This window comes from Macaca mulatta, chromosome 2, assembly GCF_049350105.2.
Source record: "Macaca mulatta isolate MMU2019108-1 chromosome 2, T2T-MMU8v2.0, whole genome shotgun sequence".
NCBI classification, from domain to species: Eukaryota; Metazoa; Chordata; class Mammalia; order Primates; family Cercopithecidae; genus Macaca; species Macaca mulatta.
In genome coordinates this window covers 182,181,247-182,206,674 of record NC_133407.1, presented here as the reverse complement: position 1 = coordinate 182,206,674, position 25,428 = coordinate 182,181,247, and the positions used below count along the sequence as shown (strand labels likewise).

Below are 25,428 nucleotides of genomic sequence, written 5' to 3'. Positions count from 1 at the left end.
AAGAACAGCAAAAGAAACATGTCTAGACACTTAAAAGAGAATCTCCATCAAACAAAGAGCAGATTTCTCCACAGAAAACATGCAGGCCAGAAGAGAATGAGATGATATATTCAAAGTACTAAAAGAAAAAAAAACAAAACTGCCAGCCAAGGATACCATACCTAGCAAAGTTATCCTTCATAAATGAGTAAGAGTTTTTCCCAGACAGGCAAAAGCTGAGGGGACTCTTCACCACTAGACAGGCCCTACTTACGTTAAATGCTTAAGAGAATCCTACACCCAGAAGCAAAACGACACTATCTAAAATAATGAACATACCCAAAAATACAAAACTAACTGTTGAACAGATACACAAATGAAAATGACAAAGGAGCTGAACACTGTCACTACAGAAAACCACCAAACTGAAGTGATAAATGATAAAAGTGGAAGAAAGAAAAAAAGGATATACAAAACACCTAGAAAACAATTTACAAAATGCAGGAGTTAAGTACTCATCTGTTAGTAATAGCCTGAATGTAAAAGAATTAAATTCCCAACTTGAAATATATGAGCCGGGCACAGTGGCTCATGCCTGTAATCTCAGCACTTTGGGAGGCTGAGGTGGGTGGATCACCTGAGGTCAGGAGTTAGAGACCAGCCTGACCAATATGGTGAAATACCATCTCTACTAAAAATACAAAAATTAGCCAGGTGTGGTGGTGGGCACCTGTAGTCCCAGCTACTTGGGAGGTTGAGACAGGAGAACTGCTTGAACCTGGGAGGCAGAGGCTGCAGTGAGTCAAGATTGTGCCACTGCACTCCAGCCTAGGCAACAGAGAGAGATTCTGTCTCAAAAAAAAAAAAAAAAAAAAACCAGAAAGAATCCATTTTTTTAAATGACCCAACTGATATATGACCCAACTGTATGCTCCCTACTCACATCACCTGTAAACATATACACTGACCGAAAAAAAAAAAAAATTTCCACACAAATGGAAACCAAAAGCATGCAAGAGTAGCTATGCATACATCAAACTTTAAGTCTGCTTTCAGTTTCCATTTGCAGATTTTAAATCATGCTTTTTGTTTCCATTTGTAGACTTTAAGTCAAAAACTATAAAAAGAGACAACATCATTATATAATGATAAAGGGATAAACTGACAAAGAGGATATAATTCCAAATATACATGTACTTAATATCAGAAAACACAGAAATATAAAGCAAATATTATCAGATCTAAAAGAAGAGACAGACTCCAATACAAAAATAATGGGGGATTTCAACCCCCTACTCTCAACAGTGGACAGATCATCAAGACAGAAATTGAACAAAAAAGCATCGGACTTAATCTACACTATTGATCAAATGGGCCTAACAGACATTTACAAAACACTTCATCCATGGCTGGAGAATACACATTCTTCTCATCAGCATATGGAACATTCTCCAGGATAGACCATATGTTAAGACACAAAACAAATCTCAATACCTTTTTAAAAATCAATATCATATCAACTATCTTCTCAGACTGCAATGGAATAAACCTAGAAATCAGTAACAAAGAAACTTTAGAAACTGTACATGGAACTTAAACAACATGCTCCTGAAGAACCACCGGATCAAGGGGAAAAAACATAAAAAAGAAATTTAACAAGTATTAAAACAAACAAAAACAGAAATACAGCATACCATAACATATGGGATCCAGCAAAAGCAGTACTAAGACGGAAATTTATAGCAGTAAACACCTAAATCAAAAAGTAGAAAGATTTCAAATAAACAACCAAATGATGCATCTCAAAAAACTAGAAAAGCAATAACAAACTAAACCCAAAATTAGTAGAAACAAAAAGATAATAAAGTCATAGAAGAATTAAATGAAATAGAGGAAGAAAAATTAAAAGGACCAACATAATGAAAAATTGTGTTTTAAAGACAAATAAAAATCACTGGCTATACCAACCAAGATTTAAAAAAAAAAAAAAAAAAAAAAAGAACACCAAAATAAATACAATCAGAAAACAACAACAACAAAACGAGGCATTAAAACTGATACCACAGAAATACAAACAATAATTAGAGGGTATTATGAAGAAGTGTATGTCAGCAAATTGGAAAATCGCAAGGAAACTGAAAAATTCCTGGAGACATACAACCTACAAGATTAAATCAGGAAGAAAGAGAAAACCTGAACATACCAGTAACAAGCAACAAGATCAAAGCGGTAATAAAAGGTCTATCAACAAAGAAAAGCCCAGGACTGGACGGTTTTATTGCTGAATTCTATCAATCTTATAAAGAGGAACTAACACCAATTCTTCTCAAACCATTCCAAACAACTTAAGAGGAGGAAACTGTATCTAACTCATTCTACAAGGCCAGCACTACACTGATAACAAAACTACACAAGGACATGAGAAAAAAAAGTCCAGGCCAATATGAGCAACATAGATGCAAAAATCCTCAACAGAATACTAGCAAACAGAATTCAACCACACATCAAAAAGATAACGCACCATGATCAAGTGAGATTTATCTCAGGGATGCAAGGATGGTTCAACACACACAAATCAATAAATGTAGTACATCATATTAGAATGAAGGGCAAAAACCATGTGATCACCGCAGTAGATGCAGAAAAAGCATTTGATAATATTCAATATCCCCTCATGATAAAAACTCTCAAAAAATAGGCACAGAAGTAACACACTGAAACATGATTAAGGCCCTATATGACAAATCTACAGCCAAATTACACTAATTGAATAAAATCTGGAAGCCTTTCCTCAAAGAACTGGAATAAGACAAAGATGCCCACCTTCACCACTCTTATTCAACACAGTCCTAGAAGTCCTATCCAGAGCAATTAGGTAAGAGAAAGAAATAGAGGGCATCCAAATTAGAAAAGAGGTAGTCAAATTATCCCTCTTTCCAGATGACATGACCATACATATAGAAAAACCTAAAGACTCCATCCAAAAACTCTTATAACTAATAAATTCATTAAAATTGAGGATACTGAATCAACATAGAAAAATCAGTAGCATATACCAACAATGAACTAGCTGGGAAAAAAATAAAGTAATTCCACTTAGAATAGCTATGGAATAAAATACCTATGAATAAATTTAACCAAAGAGTTGAAAGATCTCTAAATTGGAAATTACAAAACACCAATGAAAGAAATTAAAGAGGACATAAACAAATGGAAAGATATCCCAAGCTCATGGATTAGAACTAATAGTGTTAAAATGACCATACTTCCCAAAAGAATCTACAAATAAAATGAAATCCCAATCAAAATGCCAATGATATTCTTCCTAGAAGTAGAAAACCCAATCCAAAAAGTCATATGGAACCACAAAAGATACCAAATAACCAAAGCAACACTGAGCAAAAAGAACAATGCCGAAGGCACCACACTACCTGACTTCAAAATATATTACAAAGCTATAGTAACCAAAACAGCATGATATTGGTATAAAAACAGTTGGGTGTGGTGGTACACATCTGTAGTCCCAGCTATTCAAGAGGCTGAGGAGGGAAGATTGCTTGAAGTCAGGAGTTCAAGGGTACAGTGAACTATGATTGTGGACTGCACTACAGTCTGGATGACAAAGCAAGACCCTATCTCTTTAAAAAACAAATACACAGACCAATGGAACAGAACAGAAAACCTAGAAATAAATCCCCATATTTAGAGCCAACTGACTTTCAACAAAGGCACCAAGAACATATACTACAAAAGGATACCCTCTTCAATAAATGTTGCTGGGAAAACTAGATATCCATATGCAGAAGAATGAAACTATACCCCTATTTTCACCATATACAAAAATCTACTCAAAATGGGTTAAAAATTTAACCATAAGACCTGAAAATGTAAAACTTCCAAAAGAAATCGGGAATAACTATATGACATTGGTCTGAGCAATGATTTTTTAGATCTCACCCAAAAAGCACAGGGAACAAAAGCAAAAAACAGACAAAAAGGATTACATCAAAATTAAAAGCTTCTGCACAACCAATGAAATCATTTTCAGAGTGGAGAGACAACCTATAGATTGGGAGACAGTCACAAATCATACATCTCACTAGGGATACATACGTATCTAAAATATGTAAGGAAACTCAACTCTATAAAAAGCAAACAAATAATCCAATTTTAAAAATGTTTAACAGAATGAATAGACATTTATTAAAAGAAGATATACAAATGCCCAACAGACATATGAAAAAATGCTCAACTTCACTAATTAGGGAAATATAAATGTCTTAGTCTGTTTCGTATTGCTGTAACTGAACACCTGAGACCAGGTAATACAATATAATGAACAGAAATTTATTTAGCTCACAGCTAATCAAGCTGAAAAGTTCAAGACTGGGTGGCTACATCTGGCAGCTTCTAGTGAGGGCCTCCTGCTCTTCATAGCATGGTAGAAAAGTGTAAGAGGAAACAGGAGTGTAAAAAGACTAAACAGGACAAACAGGTTTATAACAACTCATTCTCATGGGTACATGTGGTATTTGGTACATGCACAGAATGTGTAATGATCAAGTCAAATTATATCGGTTATCCATCACCTCAAGTATTTATCATTTCCATGTGTTGGGAACATTTCAATTCCTCTCTTCTAGCTATTTTGAAATATACAATGCACTACAGTCACCCTACTCTGCTACTGAGTATTAAAACATATTATTTCTATCTAACTATATAGTAGCCATTAACCAAATTCTCTCCATTGCCCCCAACCACACATACACTTCCCAGCCTCTAGGGCTTGTAATTCTACTCTCTGCCTCTATGAGATCAGCTTATTTAAGTTCTCACATGTAAGAGAGAACATCCAATCTTTATCTTTCTGTGCCTGTCTTATTTCATGTAATGACCTCTAGTTCCATCCATGTTGCTGCATATGACAGGATTTCATTCTTTTTTATGGCTGAATGGTATTCCATTGTGTATACAGACACCATATTTTCATTATCCACTGATGGACACTTAGGTTGATTCTGTATATTTGCTATGTTGAATAGTACTGCAAACAAAACATGGTAGGTGCATGTATTTCTTCGGTATATTGACTTCCTTTCCTTTAGATAAATACCAGTGGCAGGACTACTGGATTGTACAGCGGTTCTATTTTTATGTTTCTTTTTTAAATTTGGGGGGGGTTGTTTGTTTTTGTTTCTATTTTTTTAATCTATTTCAGTTTTCTGAGAAATCTCTATACTGCTTTCGATAATAGTTACACCAATTTACATTCCCACCAAGAGTGTATGAGTTTCCTTTTCTCCACATCCTTGCCAGCATCTGCTATTCTTTGTCTTTCTAACGGCCATTCTAGCTGAGGTAAGATGATATCTCATTGCAGTTCTGATTTGCTTTTCCCTTATAATTAGCAATGCTGAGCACTGTTCACATACCTGTTTGCCATTTGTATGTCTTCTTTTGAGAAACGTCTTTTTATGTCACTTGCACACTTTTTAGTGGGATTATTTGTTTATTTTTACTGTTGAGTTGTTTGGATTCCTCATATATTCTGAGTATCAGTCCCTTCTTGGATGAATAGTTTACAAACATTTTCTCCCATTATGGAAGTTGTCTCTTTACTCTGTTGATGGGTTGGCTCTTTAGCTGTGCAGAAGCCATTCGGCTTAATATAGTCTCATTTATGTGTTTTTTGTTGTTGCCTGTGCTTTTGAGGTCTTAGTCATAAAATCTTTGCCTAGACCAATGTCCAGAAGCATGTCCCCTATGTTTTCTTCCAGTAGTTTTATAGTTTCAGGTCTTACATTTAAAGTATTTAATCCATCTTGGGTTGATTTTTATATGTGGTGAGATATAGGGGTCTAGTTTCACTCTTCTGCATATTTTCCCAGGATCACTACTGAAGAGGGTGTCCTTTCCCCAGTGTATGTTCTTGGTACCTTTTGTTGAAAATCAGCTGGCTGTAAATACATGGATTTATTTATAGGTTCTCTGTTCTGTTCCATTGGTCTATGGGTCTGTTTTTATACCATGCTGTTTTGGTTACTATAGTCTTGTAATATATTTTGAAGTCAGGTAGTGTAATGCCTCCAGTTTTATTCTTTTCACTCAGGACTGCTTTAGCTATTTGGGCTCTTTTTTAATTCCATATGATCTTAGGGTTAAGATTAACAAATTCATCTTAAGGGAAGAAAGAACTAAAGCTTGGTTTAAGGAGTTCAGTACTTATTAAACTAAATGGGGAGGCTAACAAAGCTGTAGCAATTGCTTTGGCAGCAATGGTGATGACAACAGTGGACTCAGGAACACATGTTGGCACCCTCATTGTAGAATATTTCAGTAACATCAACTATAGCAATATCCTTTAATAGTACTTTTGGTATCAGTACCAATAAGAGAGACACAAAAATAATGACTAACTTTTAATAATCACCTACTAACTTCCTGGCATTATACTTGGGACTTTACATGGATCATCTCGTTAAATCTGCACACTAACCCAATAAGGTGTGTATTATTATCCCTGTTTTAAAGACAGGGTAAGAAACTTGCCCAAGGTAAGTCAGTGTATTAGCAGTATAGCTAATATCTTAATCCAGATGTCTGGGTCCAAAGTTTATGCTTATTCCAAATACACGAATCAAATAAAATTGTCACCAAGAGAATGAAATTTCAAAGTCCACATCAAAACCACCTGGAAATTTCACATCTATTTAGAAAGGATTTAAAGGACAGCTAGTGTTCCCACTGAATAGTTTTGGGGAATGACCGGAAATATTATACCTATTAATATTATTAAACCTTAGCCCCAGAATGGCATTAAGGCAGAAGTGTACAGATTACAATTTGATTGTTTCATACAATCTTCAAAAGTGTGACTTTTACAGCATAAATGTGCACTGATGTCATCTGAGTTCCATGGCAATGGTACATCTTGAGTTTTCTTTTAATCTTTCTTTTTTTTTTCTCATCATTTGACTTAAAGCTCAATCATCACAACTTCATCTCCAACAGAAAGTACCTTCAATAATATTTTCATTTATTTTATTTATAATATTTTATGGGCACAAAGAATTCTCAGAAGTGAGATTTAAAAGAAAAGGAAAAGAACATTTTTGTGAGGTAGATAGGGCATTCAAAATTACTTCTCTTTTCACAACTCAGAAAACTGAAGCTTACATTAAATGACATAAGCATTAACTCAAATGCAAAAAATTTAGTATATATTGAGCTAAGTACTAAGTATATGCAAATAAGACACAATACCTCTTCTCCTCGAGGAGCTCATGGTATAGCAGAGGAGGTGGAAACAAAGAGCTATACTGCAGCGTGGATAGATACTTTTGTTGTTGTTGTTGTTGTTGTTGTTATTGGGTTTTTGTGTATTTTTTGAGACGAAATTTCATTCGTTGCCCAGGCTGGAGTGCAATGGGGAGGTCTCAGCTCACTGCAACCTCTGCCTCCCAGGTGGAGGCTGGGATTACAGGTCCCTGCCACCACACTCAGCTAATTTTGTATTTTCAGTAGAGACAAGGTTTCACCATGTTGGTCAGGCTGGTCTCGAACTCCTGACCTCAGGTGATTCACCCACCTCCACCTCCCAAAGTGCTGGGATTACAGGTGTAAGCCACTGTGCCCGGCTGTTGTTGTTTTTGAGACAGGGTCTTGCCCTGTCACCCAGGCTAGAATGCAGTGGCAATCACAGCTCACTGCAATCTTGAACTCCTGGGCTCAAGCGATCCTCCCACCTCAGCTTTCCAAGTAGCTGAGACTACAAGTATGCACCATCACACCTGGCTCATTTTTTTCATTTTTAGCAGAAACAAGATCTCACTATCCTGCCTAGGCTGGTCTTGAACTCCTGGCCTCAAGTGATCCTCCTACCTCAGCCTCCCAAAGGGCTAGGATTATAGGCATGAGCCACTTGATAGATACATTACTAATTTCCCCAATTACACATTAAATTTAGTAACTGAATAATGCCACTGAAATTCTCATTTTGGGAGGAAAACTTAGAGACCTAATAAAGTATAAAGTTAAAATTGTCATTACTAATTCACTAAGTAGAACCTAGGTGAAAATAAAAAATATTTTCCAAAAGAAGAAAAATTCAAGAATTCATAGAAAATAAAGAGTTTAAAATAATAAAATTTGTTGCAGATCTTTAAAAAGGCAACTATAAGTACTATTTAATGTAATTAGATTTACAATAGAAATACAAACCAGAAGTTAGCTTTGGATAGTTCGGGGGGGAAAAATTAAGATAATTAACTTTTCATTTATATAAAAAGTACCCTACAGGCTGAACACAGAAAATAAAAAGAGAAGCTTCAGAAGCTTGTGGCAAATGGAAGTTTATAAAGCTAACAGAATTTACTAACTGACCATCCCTAGCTTTGTGCCACAGATGTTTTCTTATTTCCAGTCCACACACAATCCTCTCCTAGAGCTTAAAACAAAGGCAACTTAAGATCTGCATTTCTCTTATTGGCACAACAAGCTACGTTTGTCAATGGAATTCAGCTTTTCCATTTGTTAATGGAAAATCTCAGACCATTTTTTAAGGAATGTGTTCAGTCATTCATTCAAAAAATATTTACTGAGCACTGAGTACTAGTTAAAATTCTAGAGTCTGAATATAAAAATAACGGACAAGGCCGGGTGTAGTGGCTCATGCCTGTAATCCCAGCACTTTGGGAGCCCGAAGCAGGCAGATCACGAGGTCAGGAGATCGAGACCATCCTGGCTAACATGGTGAAACCCTGTCTCTACTAAAAAAATACAAAAAATTAGCTGGGCATGGTGGCACGTGCCTGTCGTCCCAGCTACCTGGGAGGCTGAGGTAGGAGAATCGCTTGAACCCGGGAGGCAGAGGTTGCAGTGAGCCGAGATCGCGCCACTGCACTCCAGCCTGGGTGACAGAACGAGACTCCACCTCAAAAAAATTAAAAAAAAATAAAATAACAGACAAGACTGAATGGGTAGATGGATAGATGGACAAATAGAACAGAAAAAGAGAAGGGAATACACTAATGTCAGAGGAATGGATTTCAATGACACCAGACAAACTGGGATACTGAAATAGGTTACCAGATTTTCATTAAGTGTCTGTATTCATTTTTCCAAAACACAAGTATGGTGACCAGTGCTTCTGAAACACATTATTAGCCATGGACTGTTGGTTCCAATAGCCATTCCAACCACCATGGGAGAAAAATAATACCAACTATCAGAGCACATTTACCTCACATTTAGCAATAATGTATCTGTGAAAAAGAACAGGGAAGGATATATCAAAATAAATATAATTATTTTGAGTAAAGTTATCACTAAACATACCTTTCAGATAAATAACAGCTCTTGTGAGGGTTTAGACTTTGATAAGATTCTAGGCTGCCATCAGATGATGAAGCAAGTTGCTCTGATTGCAAGTTGTCTGTATCACTCAAACTTCCCTCGGTTACAGGTGGGGTCCTTATGTATTTTCTTCCTAACTCCGTTCCCAGGACATTCGTCAATATAACTCTGGGTATCCTGTCACATAGAATAACAAACACTGTACTGTACTGAGAAGTTTTCAGTTAAAAAAAAAATGTATTCCAGGAAGCTGAATTTTCCATCATTGTCATCTTAGCACAAGAAAGCTGTTTGAACTATACCACCCTAGAAATTAACCCATAAATACTTAAAAATTTAGAAAAACACATCTTTTTGTTTCTAGAAGCACTTGTTTCTTATCACTTACAGCATAGATTAGCCTGTCACTACAATGTCTTTAATTATACTAATGGATGCCATTGAGGGGCTTAAAATTTTAACAAATTCTTCTCTAAAAAATGCTTTCTTTCCTTTTCCAGAAATTATTAAAAACACAGCTTACTACAAATCAAGAAATCTTTGTTCTTCTCATTTAACAGAAAGATCTTTGATAAGTAATTTACACACTTGCAATTGGGAAATGACAAATGACAAATTCAACAAGACATCATTCAGACTGCATCTCTGGTAATGAAAGATTCCATAACTGAAACAGCACATATAATGGTGATAACATATATGCTAATATATAATAGCATCAGGAAAAGAGTCAATACATTTAAATGTTTAGAAAATTAAAGTTTTTGTTTAGTTGGTTTTCCTTTTTTGAGACAGGATCTCACTCTGTTGCTCAGACTGGAATGCAGTTACACAATCACAGCTCACTGCAGCCTCCACCTCCTGGCTCGAGTAATCCTCCCACCTCAGCCTCTTAAGTAGCTCAGACTATAAGCACAAGCCACCACACCCAGCTTACTTTTTTATTTTCTGTGGTGACAATGTCTCATTATGTTGCCCAGGCTGGTTTCAAACTCCTGGGCTCAAGCAATCCTCTCACTTCAGCCTCCCAAAATTCTGAGATTACAGGTGTGAGCCACTGCATTTAGCCTGGAGTGTATTTTTAAGTCTCCAGACCTTAAATTGGTGAGTTTTATATCAAATGCACTATATAAGCCTGACATCTTCTTAAACAGAAGATGTATATTTGATATATAAAGAAGTACATTTGGTATAAAATTAGTGCAATCTTTACTTTGCTGGCCAGCCATTCTTATGAACATTACTTTGCCACACTACAATAATGCCTTCAATATTGATATTCAGCCCAGAATTCACTGGCCCAAGTCATATTATTGTGACTTTTTAAAGTTCTTTTTATGTAATTTTAAAGTTTTCCTAACTCCTCTTTATTAGATGCCCAGTTGACTGTTATCGATATGCCACTAGCAATACTTTACTTATATTTTGTTTGTAAGAAACAATATACAGAAAGGGCCAGAGTACAAGCACACCTCATTTTATTGTGCTTCACTTTACTGCACCTCACAGATACTGTGCTTTTTTACAAATGCAAGGTTTGTGGCAACCTTGAGCACAGCACATCAATCAGCATGATTTTTCCAACACCATGTGCTCACTTTGTGTCTCAGTGTCACATTTTTGTAATTCTCAAAATATTTCAATCTTTTCATTATTATTTTATCTATTATGATGATCTGTAATCAGTGATCTTTGATGGCACAACTGTAATTGCTTTGAAGCACCACAAACCACGCACACATGAGACATTGAACTTAATTAACAAACGTTGTGTGTGTTCTGACTGCTTCACCTACCAACCATTCCCCTACCTCTCTCTCTCCCCTCAGGCCTCCTCCCTATCCCCTAGACACAGCAATATTGAAATTATGCCAATTAATAGCGCTACCATGGCCTCTAAATATTCACATGAAAGGAAGAGTCACAAGTCTGTCACTTTAAATCAAAAGCTAGAAATGGCCGGGTGTGGTGGCTCACACCTGCAATCCCAGCACTTTGGGAGGTCAAGGTGGGACAATCACTTGAGGTCAGGAGACTGAGGCCAGCCTGGGCAACATGGCAAGACTCCATCTCTACAAAACATAATTAACGAGCCATCCAGCCATGGCAGTACATGCCTGTAGTCCAAGCTACTTGGGAAGCTGAGAGTGGAGCATCACTTGACCCCAGGAGTTCAAGGCTGCAGAGAGCTAGGATTGCACCACCTCTGTTTGCCTGGGAAAGAGAGCAAGTCCTTGTCTTAAAAAAAAAAAAAAAGAACTAAAGCTTAGTAAACTTAGTGTGGAAAGCATGTTGAAAGCTGAGACAGGCTGAAAGCAAGACTGCTTGCTGCAAAGAGTCAAGTTGTGAATGCAAAAGAATAGTTCTTGAACAAATTTAAAAGTGCTACTCCTGGCCAGGTGCAGTGGCTCACACCTGTAATCCTGGCACTTAGGGAGGCTGAGGCAGGTGGATCACTTGAGGTCAGGAGTTTGAGACCAGCCTGGCCAACATGGTGAAACCCCATCTCTACTAAAAATACAAAAATTAGCCAGGTGTGGTGGCAGGCACCTGCAATCCCAGCTACTCGGGAGGCTGAGGCAGAAGAATCATTTGAACCCAGGAGGCTGAAGTTGCAGTGAGCCAAGATACTGCCACTGCATTCCAGTCTGGGCGACAGAGTGACACTCCATCTCAAAAAAAAAAAAAAATGCTACTCCTATGAACACACAAATAGTAAGAAAGCAAAACAGTCTTACTGATGATACGGAGAAAGTTATAGTAGTCTGAATACAAGATCAAATCAGCCACAACATTCCCTTAAGCCAAAGTCTAATTCAGAGCAAGATACTCTCTTCAAGTCTATGAAGACAGAGAGGTTAGGAAGCTGCAGAAGAAAACTTCGTTTACAAGCTTTAAGAAAAGAAGTTGTCTCAGCCTGGACAACATAGTAAGACCCTGTCTCTACAAAAAAAAATAGAAAACATTAACTGAGTATGGTGGCATGCACCTGTAGCCTCAGCTACTTGGGAGACTGAGGTAAGAGGATCACTTTAGCTTGGGAGGTCAAGGTTGTAGTGAGCCATGATGGTGCCAGCTGGGAGGTCAAAGCTGAAATGAGTCATGCTGGGCAACAGAATGAGACCCTGCCTCAAAAAAAAAAAAAAAAAAAAACACTATCCCCATAACATGAAAGTGCAAGGTGAAACAGCAAGTACTGATGGAGAAGATGCAGCAAGTTATCCAGAAGATCTAGCTAGGATAACTGATGAAGGTGGCTACAGTAAACAACAGATGCTCAACGCAGATGAAAGAGACTTCTGTTGGAATAAACTGACATCTAGGAATTCCATACCTAGAAAGGAAAAGTCAATGCATAAGTTCGAAAGATAGGCTGACTCTCTTGTTAGGGGCTAATGAAGCTGGTGTCTTATCTGTGAAGCCAGTACTCAATTACCATGCAAAAGATCCAATGGCCCTTAAGAATTATGCTAAATTGGGCCGAGCATGGTGGCTCACGCCTGTAATCCCAGCACTCTGGGTGGCAGAGGCCAGCGGATAACTTGAAGTCAGGAGTTCGAGACCAGCCTGGCCAACATGGTGAAACCCCATCTCTACTAAAAAAAAAAAAAAAAAAAAAAAAAAAATTAGCCAGGCATGGTGGTACACACCTATAGTCCCAGCTACTTCAGAGGGTGAGGCAGGAGAATCGCTTGAACCTGGGAGGCAGAGGTTGCAGTGAGATCATGCCACTGCATTCCAGCCTGGGTGACAGAGCAAGACCTTGTCTCAGGAAAAAAAAAAAAAAAAAAAGCTAAATCTACTCTGCCTGTGCTCTGAAAATGGAACTACAATGTCTGGATGACTGGATGACAGTACATCTGTCTATAGCGTGGATCACTGAAATGACTTAACCCACGTTTGAGAACTGCCACTCAGAAAAAATAAAATAAAATTCCTTTCAAAATATTACAGCTCGTTGACAATGCACCTAGTCACCCAAAAGCTCTGATGGGGAAGTACAAGAAAATTCGTGTTGTTTTCACGCCTGCTAATAAAACATCCATTCTACAGCCCAAGGATCAAGAAGTAATTTCAAGTTTCAAGTCTTACAATTTAAGAAATACATTTCATATAGCTACCACAAACAGTGATATCCTCTGATGGGTCTGGGAAAAGTAAACTGAAAATCTTCCGGAAAGGATTCATCATTCTAGATGCCTCTGCATAAAACAACAAAGGTAACAAAGTACAGTGAAGTTCACATTTTCGCTTAAACAAAAGTATAGGCATATACTTGGAGACAGAGCTGGTTAAGTTCCAGACCCCCACCATAAAGTAAGTATCAAAATAAAACATGTCACATGAATTTTGTGGCCTCCTAGTGAATATATAACTATGTTTACACTAGAGTGTAGTCTGTTAAGTGTGCAATGGCACTGTGACTAAAAAAAAATGCACATCCCCTAATTAAAAATTTCACAACTATTTTTCCCTACATAAAGACACTATGTTCTTTTCATTATGTTCCAGGCAGCATAAAATTTTAGATCCTTAGAGAACTTTAAAATAAATTAGTCCTCTCTTTATTGTAAACATGGAGAACCCAAAGCTCAGAAAAGTGAAATAAGCTGCCCAGTTATAAGTAGCTTTCCTAGTGGAAGAACCTGGGCCTATTATCTTTTGGGGTTTTTTGTCTGTTCTATTCCATTATACCACATCCTCAATACTAATTTGCCAAAGGATTCCAGATAACTGAGATTGCCAATAGATACTTCAGGAAACTCCTGAAAATATCCATTTATACCATAATCAGAATAAAAAGTGCTGCAACAACTATCTAGAAAACCCGATAGTCTCAGCACAAAAGCTCCTTCAGCTGATAAAACAACTTGAGCAAGGTTTCAGGATAAAAAAAAATCAGGCCGGGCGCGGTGGCTCAAGCCTGTAATCCCAGCACTTTGGGAGGCCGAGACGGGCGGATCACGAGGTCAGGAGATCGAGATCATCCTGGCTAACACGGTGAAACCCCGTCTCTAAAAAATACAAAAAGCTAGCCGGGCGAGGTGGCGGGCGCCTGTAGTCCCAGCTACTCGGGAGGCTGAGGCAGGAGAATGGCGTAAACCCGGGAGGCGGAGCTTGTAGCGAGCTGAGATGCAGCCACTGCACTCCAGCCCGGGCGACAGAGAGAGACTCCGTCTCAAAAAAAAAACAAACAAACAAACAAAAAAATCAATGTACAAAAATCACTAGCATTCCTATATACCAACAACAGCCAAGTGGAAAGCCAAATTACAAAGGCAATCTCATTCATAACAGCCACAAAAAGAATAATATACCTGTGAATACAGTTAACCGGAGAGGTGAAAGATCTCTATAAGGAGAACTATAAAACACTACTTAAAAAAATCAGAGAAGACACGAATGGAGAAACATCCCAGGCTAATGGATAGAAAGTACCAATATTAAAATGGCCTTACTTCCCAAAGCAATTTACAGATTCAATGCTATTCTTATCATACTACCAATGACACTCTTCATAGAATTAGAAAAAACTACTTTAAAATTCATATGGAATGAAAAAGAACCCCATATAACCAAGACAAACTAAGCAAAAAGGAAAAAACTGCAAGAATCATCTTATCTCCCTTCAAACCATATTATAGGGCTATAGTAACCAAAACACCATGGTACTGGTACAAAAATAAACACACAGACTAATGGAAAAGAATAAAGAGCCCAGAAATAAGACTGCACACCTATAATTCTGTGATCTTTGACAAACCTGACAAAAACAAGCAATGGACAAAGGGTTCCATATTTAATAATGGTGCTGGGAAAACAACTAGCCATGTGCAAAAAATTGAAATTGAACCCGATTGTTACACTATGTATAAAAATTAGCTCAAAATGGATTAAAGACTTAAATGTAAAACCTAAAACTATAAAAAACCTAGAAGAAAATCTAGGCAATACCATTCAGGACATAGGCAAGCACAGGCAAAGATTTCATGACAAAAATGCCAAAAGCAATTGCAACAAAAGTAAAAATTGACAAATGGGATCGAATTAAACTAAACAGCTCTGCACAGCAAAAGAAACTATCATTAGAGTGAACAGACACCCTACAGAATGGGAGAAAGTTTTTGCAATCTATCCATCTAACAAATGTCTAATTTCCAGAGTTTACAAGGAACGTAAACAAATTAACATGAAAAAAAGCAAACAACCCCATTATAATGTGGGCAAAGGACATGAACAGATATCTTTCCAAAGAAGACACATGCAGACAATAATCATATTTTAAAAGCACAACATCACTGATCATTAGAGAAATACAAATAAAAACCACAATGAGACGCACAGTGAGAAAACAATGTGAAGAGACACAGGGAGAAGACAGACATCTACAAGTCAAAGAGAGAGGCCTGGCACACGCCCTTCTCTCACAGCCCTTAAAACACCTTGATTGGATTTCTTGCCTCCAGAACTGGGAACAAAAGGGGATAATGGTGGATGGGAGGCAGACTAGATTGCAGCTCTGACTCGGACAGACAGAGCAGCATGTGGAAGCTCGCATCGTGAAGTTTTGCTCCAGAACAACTGCAGGAATAAATCACGAAGCCTGAGAGGACCCATACACCTTACGAAGGAAGCAGAGTGCACCAGCAGGACCCAGACACCCCAAATACTGTGCCGGTATCCATGGCTGAGAAGCCCATAGATGGTTCAGGTCACAAGACTCTGTGCAGACAACCACCAGTACCAGCCCAGAGCCTGGTAGAATAGCTGGGTGGCTACACCCAGAAGAAAGATAACAATCACTACAGCTCTGCTCTCAGGAAGCCACATCCATAGGAAAAGGGGGAGAGTACTATATCAAGGGAACACCCTATGGGACAAAGGAATCTGAGCAACAGCCTTCAGCCCTAGACCTTCCCTCTGACAGAGCCTACTCAAATGACAAGGAACCAGAAAACCAACTCTGGCACTATGACAAAATAAAGGTTCTTTAACACCTCCAAAAAATCATACTAGCTCATCAGCAATGGACCCAAACCAAGAAGAAAACCCTGATTTACCTGAAAAAGAAATTAGGAGGTTAGTTATTAAGCTAATCGGGGAGGCACCAAAGAAAGGTGAAGCCAAATGTAAGGAAGTCCAAAAAATGATACAAGAGGTGAAGGGAGAAATATTCGGGGAAATAGCATAAATAAAAAACAATTCAAACTTCAGGAAACAATGGACACACTTATAGAAATGCAAAATGCTCTCGAAAGTCTCAGCAATAGAATTGAACAAGTGGAAGAAAGAAATTCAGAGCTTGAAAACAGGTCTTCAAATTAACCCAATCCAACAAAGACAAAGAAAAAAGAATTAAAAAATATGAACAAAGCCCCCAAGAAGTCTGGGATTATGTTAAATGACCAAATCTAAGAATAATAGGTGTTCCTGAGGAAAAAGAGAAATCTAAAAGTTTGGAAAACATATTTTGGGGAATAATTGAGGAAAGCTTCCCCGGCCTTGCTGGAGACCTAAACATCCAAATACAAGAAACTCAAAGAACATCTGGAAAATTCATCACAAAAAGATCATCACCTAGTCACAATGTCATCAGGTTATCTAAAGTTAATATGAAGGAAAGAATCTTAAGAGCTGTGAGACAAAAGTACCAGGTAATCTATAAAGAAAAACTCTCAGATTAACAGCAGATTTCTCAGCAAAAACCCTACAAGCTAGAAGGGACTGGAGCCCTATCTTCACTCTCCTCAAACAAAACAATTATCAGTCAAGAATTTTGTATCAAGCGAAACTAAGCTTCATATACAAAGGAAAGATACAATCTTTCTCAGACAAACAAATGCTAAGAGAACTCACCACTACCAAGCACTGCAAGAACTGCTAAAAGGAGCTCTAAACCTTAAAATAAATCCTGGAAACACATCAAAACAGAACCTCTTTAAAACATAAATCTCACAGGACCTATAAAATACAAATACAATTTGAAAAACAAAAACAAAAACAAAAAACAAGGTATACAGGCAACAAATAGCACAATAAATGGAATAGTACCTCACATCTCAATACTAACATTGAATGTAAATGGCCTAAATGCTCCACTTAAAAGATACAGAATTGCAGAATGATTAAGAATTCACCAGCCACTATCTGCTGCCTTCAAGACACTCACCTAACACATAAGGACTTGCACAAACTTAAGGTAAAGGGGTGGAAAAGACATTTCAGGGAAATGGACAGCAAAGGCAAGCAGGAGTAGCTATTCTTATATCAGACAAAACAAACTTTAAAGAAACAGAGGTTAGAAAAGACAAAGAGGGACATTATATAAGGATAAAAGGACTAGTCCAACAGGAAAATATAAACATATATGCATCTAACACTAGAGCTCCCAAATTTATAAAACAACTACTAATAGACCTAAGAAATGAGATAGACAGCAACACAATAATAGTGGGGGACTTCAATACTCCACTCACAGCACTAGACAGGTCATCAAGACAGAAAGTCAACAAAGAAACAGTGGATTTAAACTATACCCTGGAACAAATGGACTTAGCAGATATACACAGAACATTCCATCCAACAACCGCAGAATATACATTCTATTCAACAGCATATGGAACTTTCTCCAAGATAGACCATATGATAGGCCACAAAACAAGCCTCTATAAACTTGAGAAAACTGAAATTATACCAAGCACTCTCTCAGACCACAGTGGAATAAAACTGGGAATCAACTCCAAAAAGAACCTTCAAAACCATGCAAACACATGGAAATTAAATAACCTGCTCCTGGTGATCATTGGGTCAAAAATGAAATCAAGATGGAAATTAAAAAACTTTTCCACTGAACAACAATAGTGTTGTTCAGTTCAACCTATCAAAATCTCTGGGACACAGCAAAGGCGATGCTAAGAGGGAAGGTCATAGCCTTAAATGCCTACATCAGAAAGTCTGAAAGAGGACAAACAGGCAATCTAAGGTCACACCTCAAAGAACTAGAGAAACAAGAACAAATCAAACCCAAACCCAGCAGAACAAAAGAAATAATCAAGATCAGAGAAGAACTAAATGAAATTAAAACCAAAAAAAATAAAAGATAAATAAAACAAAAAGCTGGTTTTTTGAAAACAGAAATAAAATTGATAGACCATTAGCAATATTAACCAAGAAAAGAAGAGAGAAAATCCAAATAAGCTCAATAAGAAACAAAACGGGAGGTACAAGTGACAACACAGAAATACAAAAGATCATTCAAGGCTACTATAAACACCTTTATACGCATAAACTAGAAAACCTAGAAGAATAAATTCCTGGAAAGATAGAACCCTCCTAGCTTAAAATAGGAAGAATTAGGTACCCTGAACAGACCAATAACAAGCAGCGAGAACTGAAATGGTAATTTAAACATTACCAACAACAAAAAAAAGTCCAGGACCAGACGGATTCACAGCAGAATTCTACCAGACATTCAAAGAATTGGTACCAATCTTACTGACACTATTCCACAAGATAGAGAAAAAGGGAACCTTCCCTAAATCATTCCATGAAGACAGTATCACCCTCATACCAAAATCAAGAAAGGACATAAAAAAAAGAAAACTACAGACCAATACCCCTGATCAACACAGACGCAAAAGTCCTTAACAAAATATGAGCTGTTTGAATCCAACAACATGTCAAAGAGATAATCCACCATGATAACAGGTTTCATATTAGGAATGCAGGGATGGTTTAACACATGCAAGTCAATAAATGCGACACACCACATAAACAGAATTAAAAACAAAAATCCCATGATCACCTCAATAGATGTAGAAAAAGCATTCAACAAAATCCAGCATCTCTTTATGATTAAAACTTGCAGCAAAATTGGCATACAAGGGATATACCTCAATATAATAAAAGCCATCTATGACAAACCCACAGCCAACATAATACTGAATGGGGAAAAGTTGAAAGCATTCCTTCTGAGAACTGGAACAAGACAAGGATGCCCACTCTCAACACTCCTCTTCAACACAGTACTGGAAGTCCAGGCCAGAACAATCACACAAGAGAAAAAATAAAGGGCATCCAAATCGATAAAGAAGAAGTCAAATTATCCCTATTTGCTGACACTATGATCATTTATCTTGAAAACCCTAAAGATTCCTCCAGAAAGCTCCTAGCACTGATAAAAGAATTCAGCAAAGTTTCTGCATATAAGATTAATGTACACAAATCAGCAGCTCTTCTATACACCAACAGCGACCAAGCAGAGAATCAAATCCTCAACCCCTTTTACAAGAGCTGCCAAAAAATAAAAATAAAATACTTAGGAATATATCTAACTAAGGAGTCAAAAGACCTCTACAAGGAAAACTACAAAACACTGCTGTAAGAAAACATAGACGACACAAACAACTGAAAACACATCCCATAATCATGGATGGGTAGAATCAATATTGTGAAAATGACCATATTGCTAGAAGCAATCTACAAATTCAATGCAATTCCCATCAAAATACCACCATCATTCTTCACAGAATTAGAAAAAAAAAATTATAAAATTCTTATGAAACCAAAAAAGTGCCTGCATACCCAAAGCAAGACTAAGCAAAGAGAACAAATCTACTGGCATCACATTACCTGATCGCATACTATAAGGCCATAGTCACCAGAACAGCATGGTACTGATACAAAAATAAACACCCAGACCAATGGAAGAGAACAGAGAACCCAGAAATAAAATAATCACAAATACTTACAGCCAACTGATCTTCGACAAAGCAAACAAAACCATGAAGTGAGGAAGGGACACCCTTTTCAACAAATGGTGCTGGGATAATTGGCTAGCCACATGTAGGAGAATGAAACTGGAGCCTCATCTCTCACCTTACACAAAAATCAACTCAAGATGGATTAAGGACTTAAATCTAAGACCTAAATCTATAAAAATTCTAGAAGATGACATTGGAAAAACCCTTCTAGACATTGGCTTAGGCAAGGATTTTATGACCAAGAACCCAAAACAAATGCAATAAAAACAAAGATAAATTGCTGGGACTTAATCGAACTAACATGCTTCTGCATACCAAAAGGAACAGTCAGCAGAGTAAACAGATAACCCACAGAGTGGGAAAAAAATCTTCACAATGTATACATCTGACAAAGGACTAATATCCAGAATTTATAACGAATGCAAACAAATCAACAAGAAAAAAAACAAACAATCTCATCAAAAAGTGAGCTAAGGACATGGATAGATAATTCTCAAAGAAGATATACAAATGGCCAAAAAAAATATGAAAAAGTGCTCAACATCACAAATGATCAGGGAAATGCAAATCAAAACTACAATGCGGTACCACCTTACTCCTGCTAGAATGGCCATAATCAAAAAATCAAAAAATAGTAGATGTTGCCATGGATGTGATGAAAAGGGAACTTTTCTACACTGCTTGTGGGAATGTAAACTAGGACAACCACTGTGGAAAACAGTGTGGAGATTCCTTAAAGAACTAAAAGTAGAACTACCATTTGATCCAGCAATCCCATTCCTGGGTATCTACCCAGAGGAAAGGAAGTCATTATATGAAAAAGCTACTTGCACACGTGTTAATAGCAGCACAATTCACAACTGCAAAAACGTGGAACCAACCCAAATGCCCATCCATCAACAAGTGGATAAAGAAACTGTGGTATAGGTTATTTTATTATTTATTTAATAAAATAAAATAAAATAATGAATTAGATATGGTATCTGCAGCAAAGTCCAATTCCTACTTTACTGATGAAAAAAAATTAAACTTCAGAAGGGCGAAAATGTAAAGAGAAGCAGTATGGCACAGGAATTAACAGCAAGGACTTTGAAGTTAGATCAACATAGGTCTGGATTCTTATTTTACCACCTTATAACTATAAAGCCTTGGGCAAGTTAATTACCATAATTTCTACCTCTACACATTGATCTTCTCATCTCTAAAATGGGAAGAATAATATCTCCCTTACAAAGTTGTTAAGATTAAGTGAGACAATAGATGGAAAGCAGTTAGCATAATTCCTGGCACACAGTAAATAAACAATAAACGGAATATCACTTAATTTTCATATTTCTGTAATAATTTTCATATTATTGTAGTCTTGCTCAAAGCTATAAACTACCCTTTCAAATAATACTTATAATTTACTATGCTCTGCAATCCTGATAAAAAATCTTACTAGATGCTTGCAATTTTTAATATACAATTAAAGTATATAAACGGTTAGCAATGACTACAGTACACACAGCTCTTCATAGCACACAGCCACAGCCCAAACACCTTTCGACTATTGAAAACTTATCCAGTTTGGGTACCTTGAGGAAACAAGGAATTTTGCGTGATAGCCTTAAAGAACACAAATCTATAAACTGAGAACTAAATTAACAATACCTAAGCTGTCTTTTGCAGTACAGATTTATAAATTAGCACAGTCAAGGATATTCCAGGGCTAGTCAGCATTTCGGAAGTTCTGAATTTTTGCAAGGAATTGAAGTATACAAAGGTGTATACTTCATCTTTCATACTATCTCAATCTGGAAGGAAGAACTAAAAGTTGTCATTTCACATATTTACCCAATTTTTTCCTAAGTATGTAAACAGTATCAGTATGTAAGGTAGAGTTTATTTAATTTTATTTACTAATATTATGAAATCCCACTTCAAAATATCATAAATATACTAAAACAAAGCAGAAACGAATTTTGAAATGCAGTGAGAGGTAGCAGAAAGTATACTGGCCTGAGAAGTAGTACCATTTTCTGACTGTATCTCTGCATGGTTATTCTCTCCGACTATTAGTTTTCTCAATTGCAAACTATAGGTTCCTTCCTTGTTTAAATAGCAAGGTAACTGTCATATTCAAATAACTTAATAATGGAGGGAAAACTCTGAAGAACTAGAAAGAGCTATTAACATACAACTTCATCTATAGAGCAAATTTTTAGAGAAATGAAGTCCTTGCTGAAAGATAACATAATTATATCCACTAATAAATCTATAATGAGCCAAAAATTACAACATTAATTTAGTTTTCATTTTGCTGCAATGAATGCCTTTCTAAAATTGTGTTATGTGGCACTTTAAGAGGATTCTCATAACTCTATGCTTGTCCCAGATGATATAATTTAAAATATACCTTCTAAATCAGCATCTTAAAGGTATGTAGAAAAAATTTAATCTTTGAGTAACTTTATTAAAGAGATTCACCGATTAGTTTCTAAATTTGTTCTTTTATTAAGATAAATTTTAAGTGAATAATTATCACCACTCAACTAGACTACTGGCTTAAAAAATCTTAAAATGATAGGAACACTGCAATATCCAAATAGTTTTACCATCACATATCTGGAATACGTAATTTTTTAAAAACTTCAAATGCATATAAATTTAAGACAAAGATAAATAAATATATTTACAGAAATTCCAAGTACCAGCAGCTAACTCTTCTTAATGGAATATGGGTACACTATCTCCGTATTTCTCTAACAATCTCTGGTACAAACTGATGGAAGCAGAAGAGAGTTTATTTTCTTTTTTTTTTTTTTTTTTTTTTAGATTTCATGATTTTTTTTTTTTTATTATTATTATACTTTAAGTTGTAGGGTACATGTGCATAACGTGCAAGTTTGTTACATATGTATACTTGTGCCATGTTGGTGTGCTGCACCCATCAACTCATCATTTACATCAGGTATAACTCCCAATGCAATCCCTCCCCCCTCCCCCCTCCCCATGATAGGCCCCGGTGTGTGATGTTCCCCTTCCTGAGTCCAAGTGTTCTCATTGTTCAGTTCCCACCTATGAGTGAGAACATGCGGTGTTTGGTTTTCTGTTCTTGTGATAGTTTGCTAAGAATGATGGTTTCCAGCTGCATCCATGTCCCTACAAAGGACCCAAACTCATCCTTTTTGATGGCTGCATAGTATTCCATGGTGTATATGTGCCACATTTTCTTAATCCAGTCTGTCACTGATGGACATTTGGGTTGATTCCAAGTCTTTGCTATTGTGAATAGTGCTGCAATAAACATACGTGTGCATGTGTCTTTATAGCAGCATGATTTATAATCCTTTGGGTATATACCCAGTAATGGGATGGCTGGGTCATATGGTACATCTAGTTCTAGATCCTTGAGGAATCGCCATACTGTTTTCCACAATGGTTGAACTAGTTTACAATCCCACCAACAGTGTAAAAGTGTTCCTATTTCTCCACATCCTCTCCAGCACCTGTTGTTTCCTGACTTTTTAATGATCGCCATTCTAACTGGTGTGAGATGGTATCTCATTGTGGTTTTGATTTGCATTTCTCTGATGGCCAGTGATGATGAGCATTTTTTCATGTGTCTGTTGGCTGTATGAATGTCTTCTTTTGAGAAATGTCTGTTCATATCCTTTGCCCACTTTTTGATGGGGTTGTTTGTTTTTTTCTTGTAAATTTGTTTGAGTTCTTTGTAGGTTCTGGATATTAGCCCTTTGTCAGATGAGTAGATTGCAAAAATTTTCTCCCATTCTGTAGGTTGCCTGTTCACTCTGATGGTAGTTTCTTTTGCAGTGCAGAAGCTCTTTAGTTTAATGAGATCCCATTTGTCAATTTTGGCTTTTGCTGCTGTTGCTTTTGGTGTTTTAGACATGAAGTCTTTGCCCATGCCTATGTCCTGAATGGTACTACCTAGGTTTTCCTCTAGGATTTTTATGGTATTAGGTCTAACATTTAAGTCTCTAATCCATCTTGAATTAATTTTCGTATAAGGAGTAAGGAAAGGATCCAGTTTCAGCTTTCTACTTATGGCTAGCCAATTTTCCCAGCACCATTTATTAAATAGGGAATCCTTTCCCCATTTCTTGTTTCTCTCAGGTTTGTCAAAGATCAGATGGCTGTAGATGTGTGGTATTATTTCTGAGGACTCTGTTCTGTTCCATTGGTCTATATCTCTGTTTTGGTACCAGTACCATGCTGTTTTGGTTACTGTAGCCTTGTAGTATAGTTTGAAGTCAGGTAGCGTGATGCCTCCAGCTTTGTTCTTTTGACTTAGGATTGTCTTGGAGATGCGGGCTCTTTTTTGGTTCCATATGAACTTTAAAGTAGTTTTTTCCAATTCTGTGAAGAAACTCATTGGTAGCTTGATGGGGATGGCATTGAATCTATAAATTACCTTGGGCAGTATGGCCATTTTCACAATATTGATTCTTCCCATCCATGAGCATGGTATGTTCTTCCATTTGTTTGTGTCCTCTTTGATTTCACTGAGCAGTGGTTTGTAGTTCTCCTTGAAGAGGTCCTTTACATCCCTTGTCAGTTGGATTCCTAGGTATTTTATTCTCCTTGAAGCAATTGTGAATGGAAGTTCATTCCTGATTTGGCTCTCTGTTTGTCTGTTACTGGTGTATAAGAATGCTTGTGATTTTTGCACATTAATTTTGTATCCTGAGACTTTGCTGAAGTTGCTTATCAGCTTAAGGAGATTTTGGGCTGAGATAATGGGGTTTTCTAAATATACAATCATGTCATCTGCAAACAGGGACAATTTGACTTCTTCTTTTCCTAACTGAATACCCTTGGTTTCTTTCTCTTGCCTAATTGCCCTAGCCAGAACTTCCAACACTATGTTGAATAGGAGTGGTGAGAGAGGGCATCCCTGTCTTGTGCCAGTTTTCAAAGGGAATACTTCCAGTTTTTGCCCATTCAGTATGATATTGGCTGTGGGTTTGTCATAAATAGCTCTTATGATTTTGAGGTACGTTCCATCAATACCGAATTTATTGAGCGTTTTTAGCATGAAGGGCTGTTGAATTTTGTCAAAAGCCTTTTCTGCATCTATTGAGATAATCATGTGGTTCTTGTCTTTGGTTCTGTTTATATGTTGGATTATGTTTATTGATTTGCGTATGTTGAACCAGCCTTGCATCCCAGGGATGAAGCCCACTTGATCATGGTGGATAAGCTTTTTGATGTGTTGCTGAATCCGGTTTGCCAGTATTTTATTGAGGATTTTTGCATCGATGTTCATCAGGGATATTGGTCTAAAATTCTCTTTTTTTGTTGTGTCTCTGCCAGGCTTTGGTAT

The 25,428-nt window shown here is 37.0% G+C and overlaps 1 protein-coding gene across 8 annotated transcripts in view; it reads right to left on the bottom strand.

Annotated features, from left to right (window-relative positions):
- Positions 1–25,428, bottom strand: part of SENP7 (SUMO specific peptidase 7) — a 204,277-nt gene that overhangs the window by 72,159 nt on the left and 106,690 nt on the right. For 5 of the 8 annotated variants that reach the window (XM_028844663.2, XM_015129622.3, XM_015129631.3 and 2 more), the window contains one exon: positions 9,319–9,513. The exons of the other annotated variants lie outside the window; for them this stretch is intronic. In XM_028844663.2, coding sequence (XP_028700496.2) covers positions 9,319–9,513 — 195 coding nt within the window. The remainder of the gene's footprint in view (positions 1–9,318; positions 9,514–25,428) is intronic. 8 annotated transcript variants of the gene reach the window in all.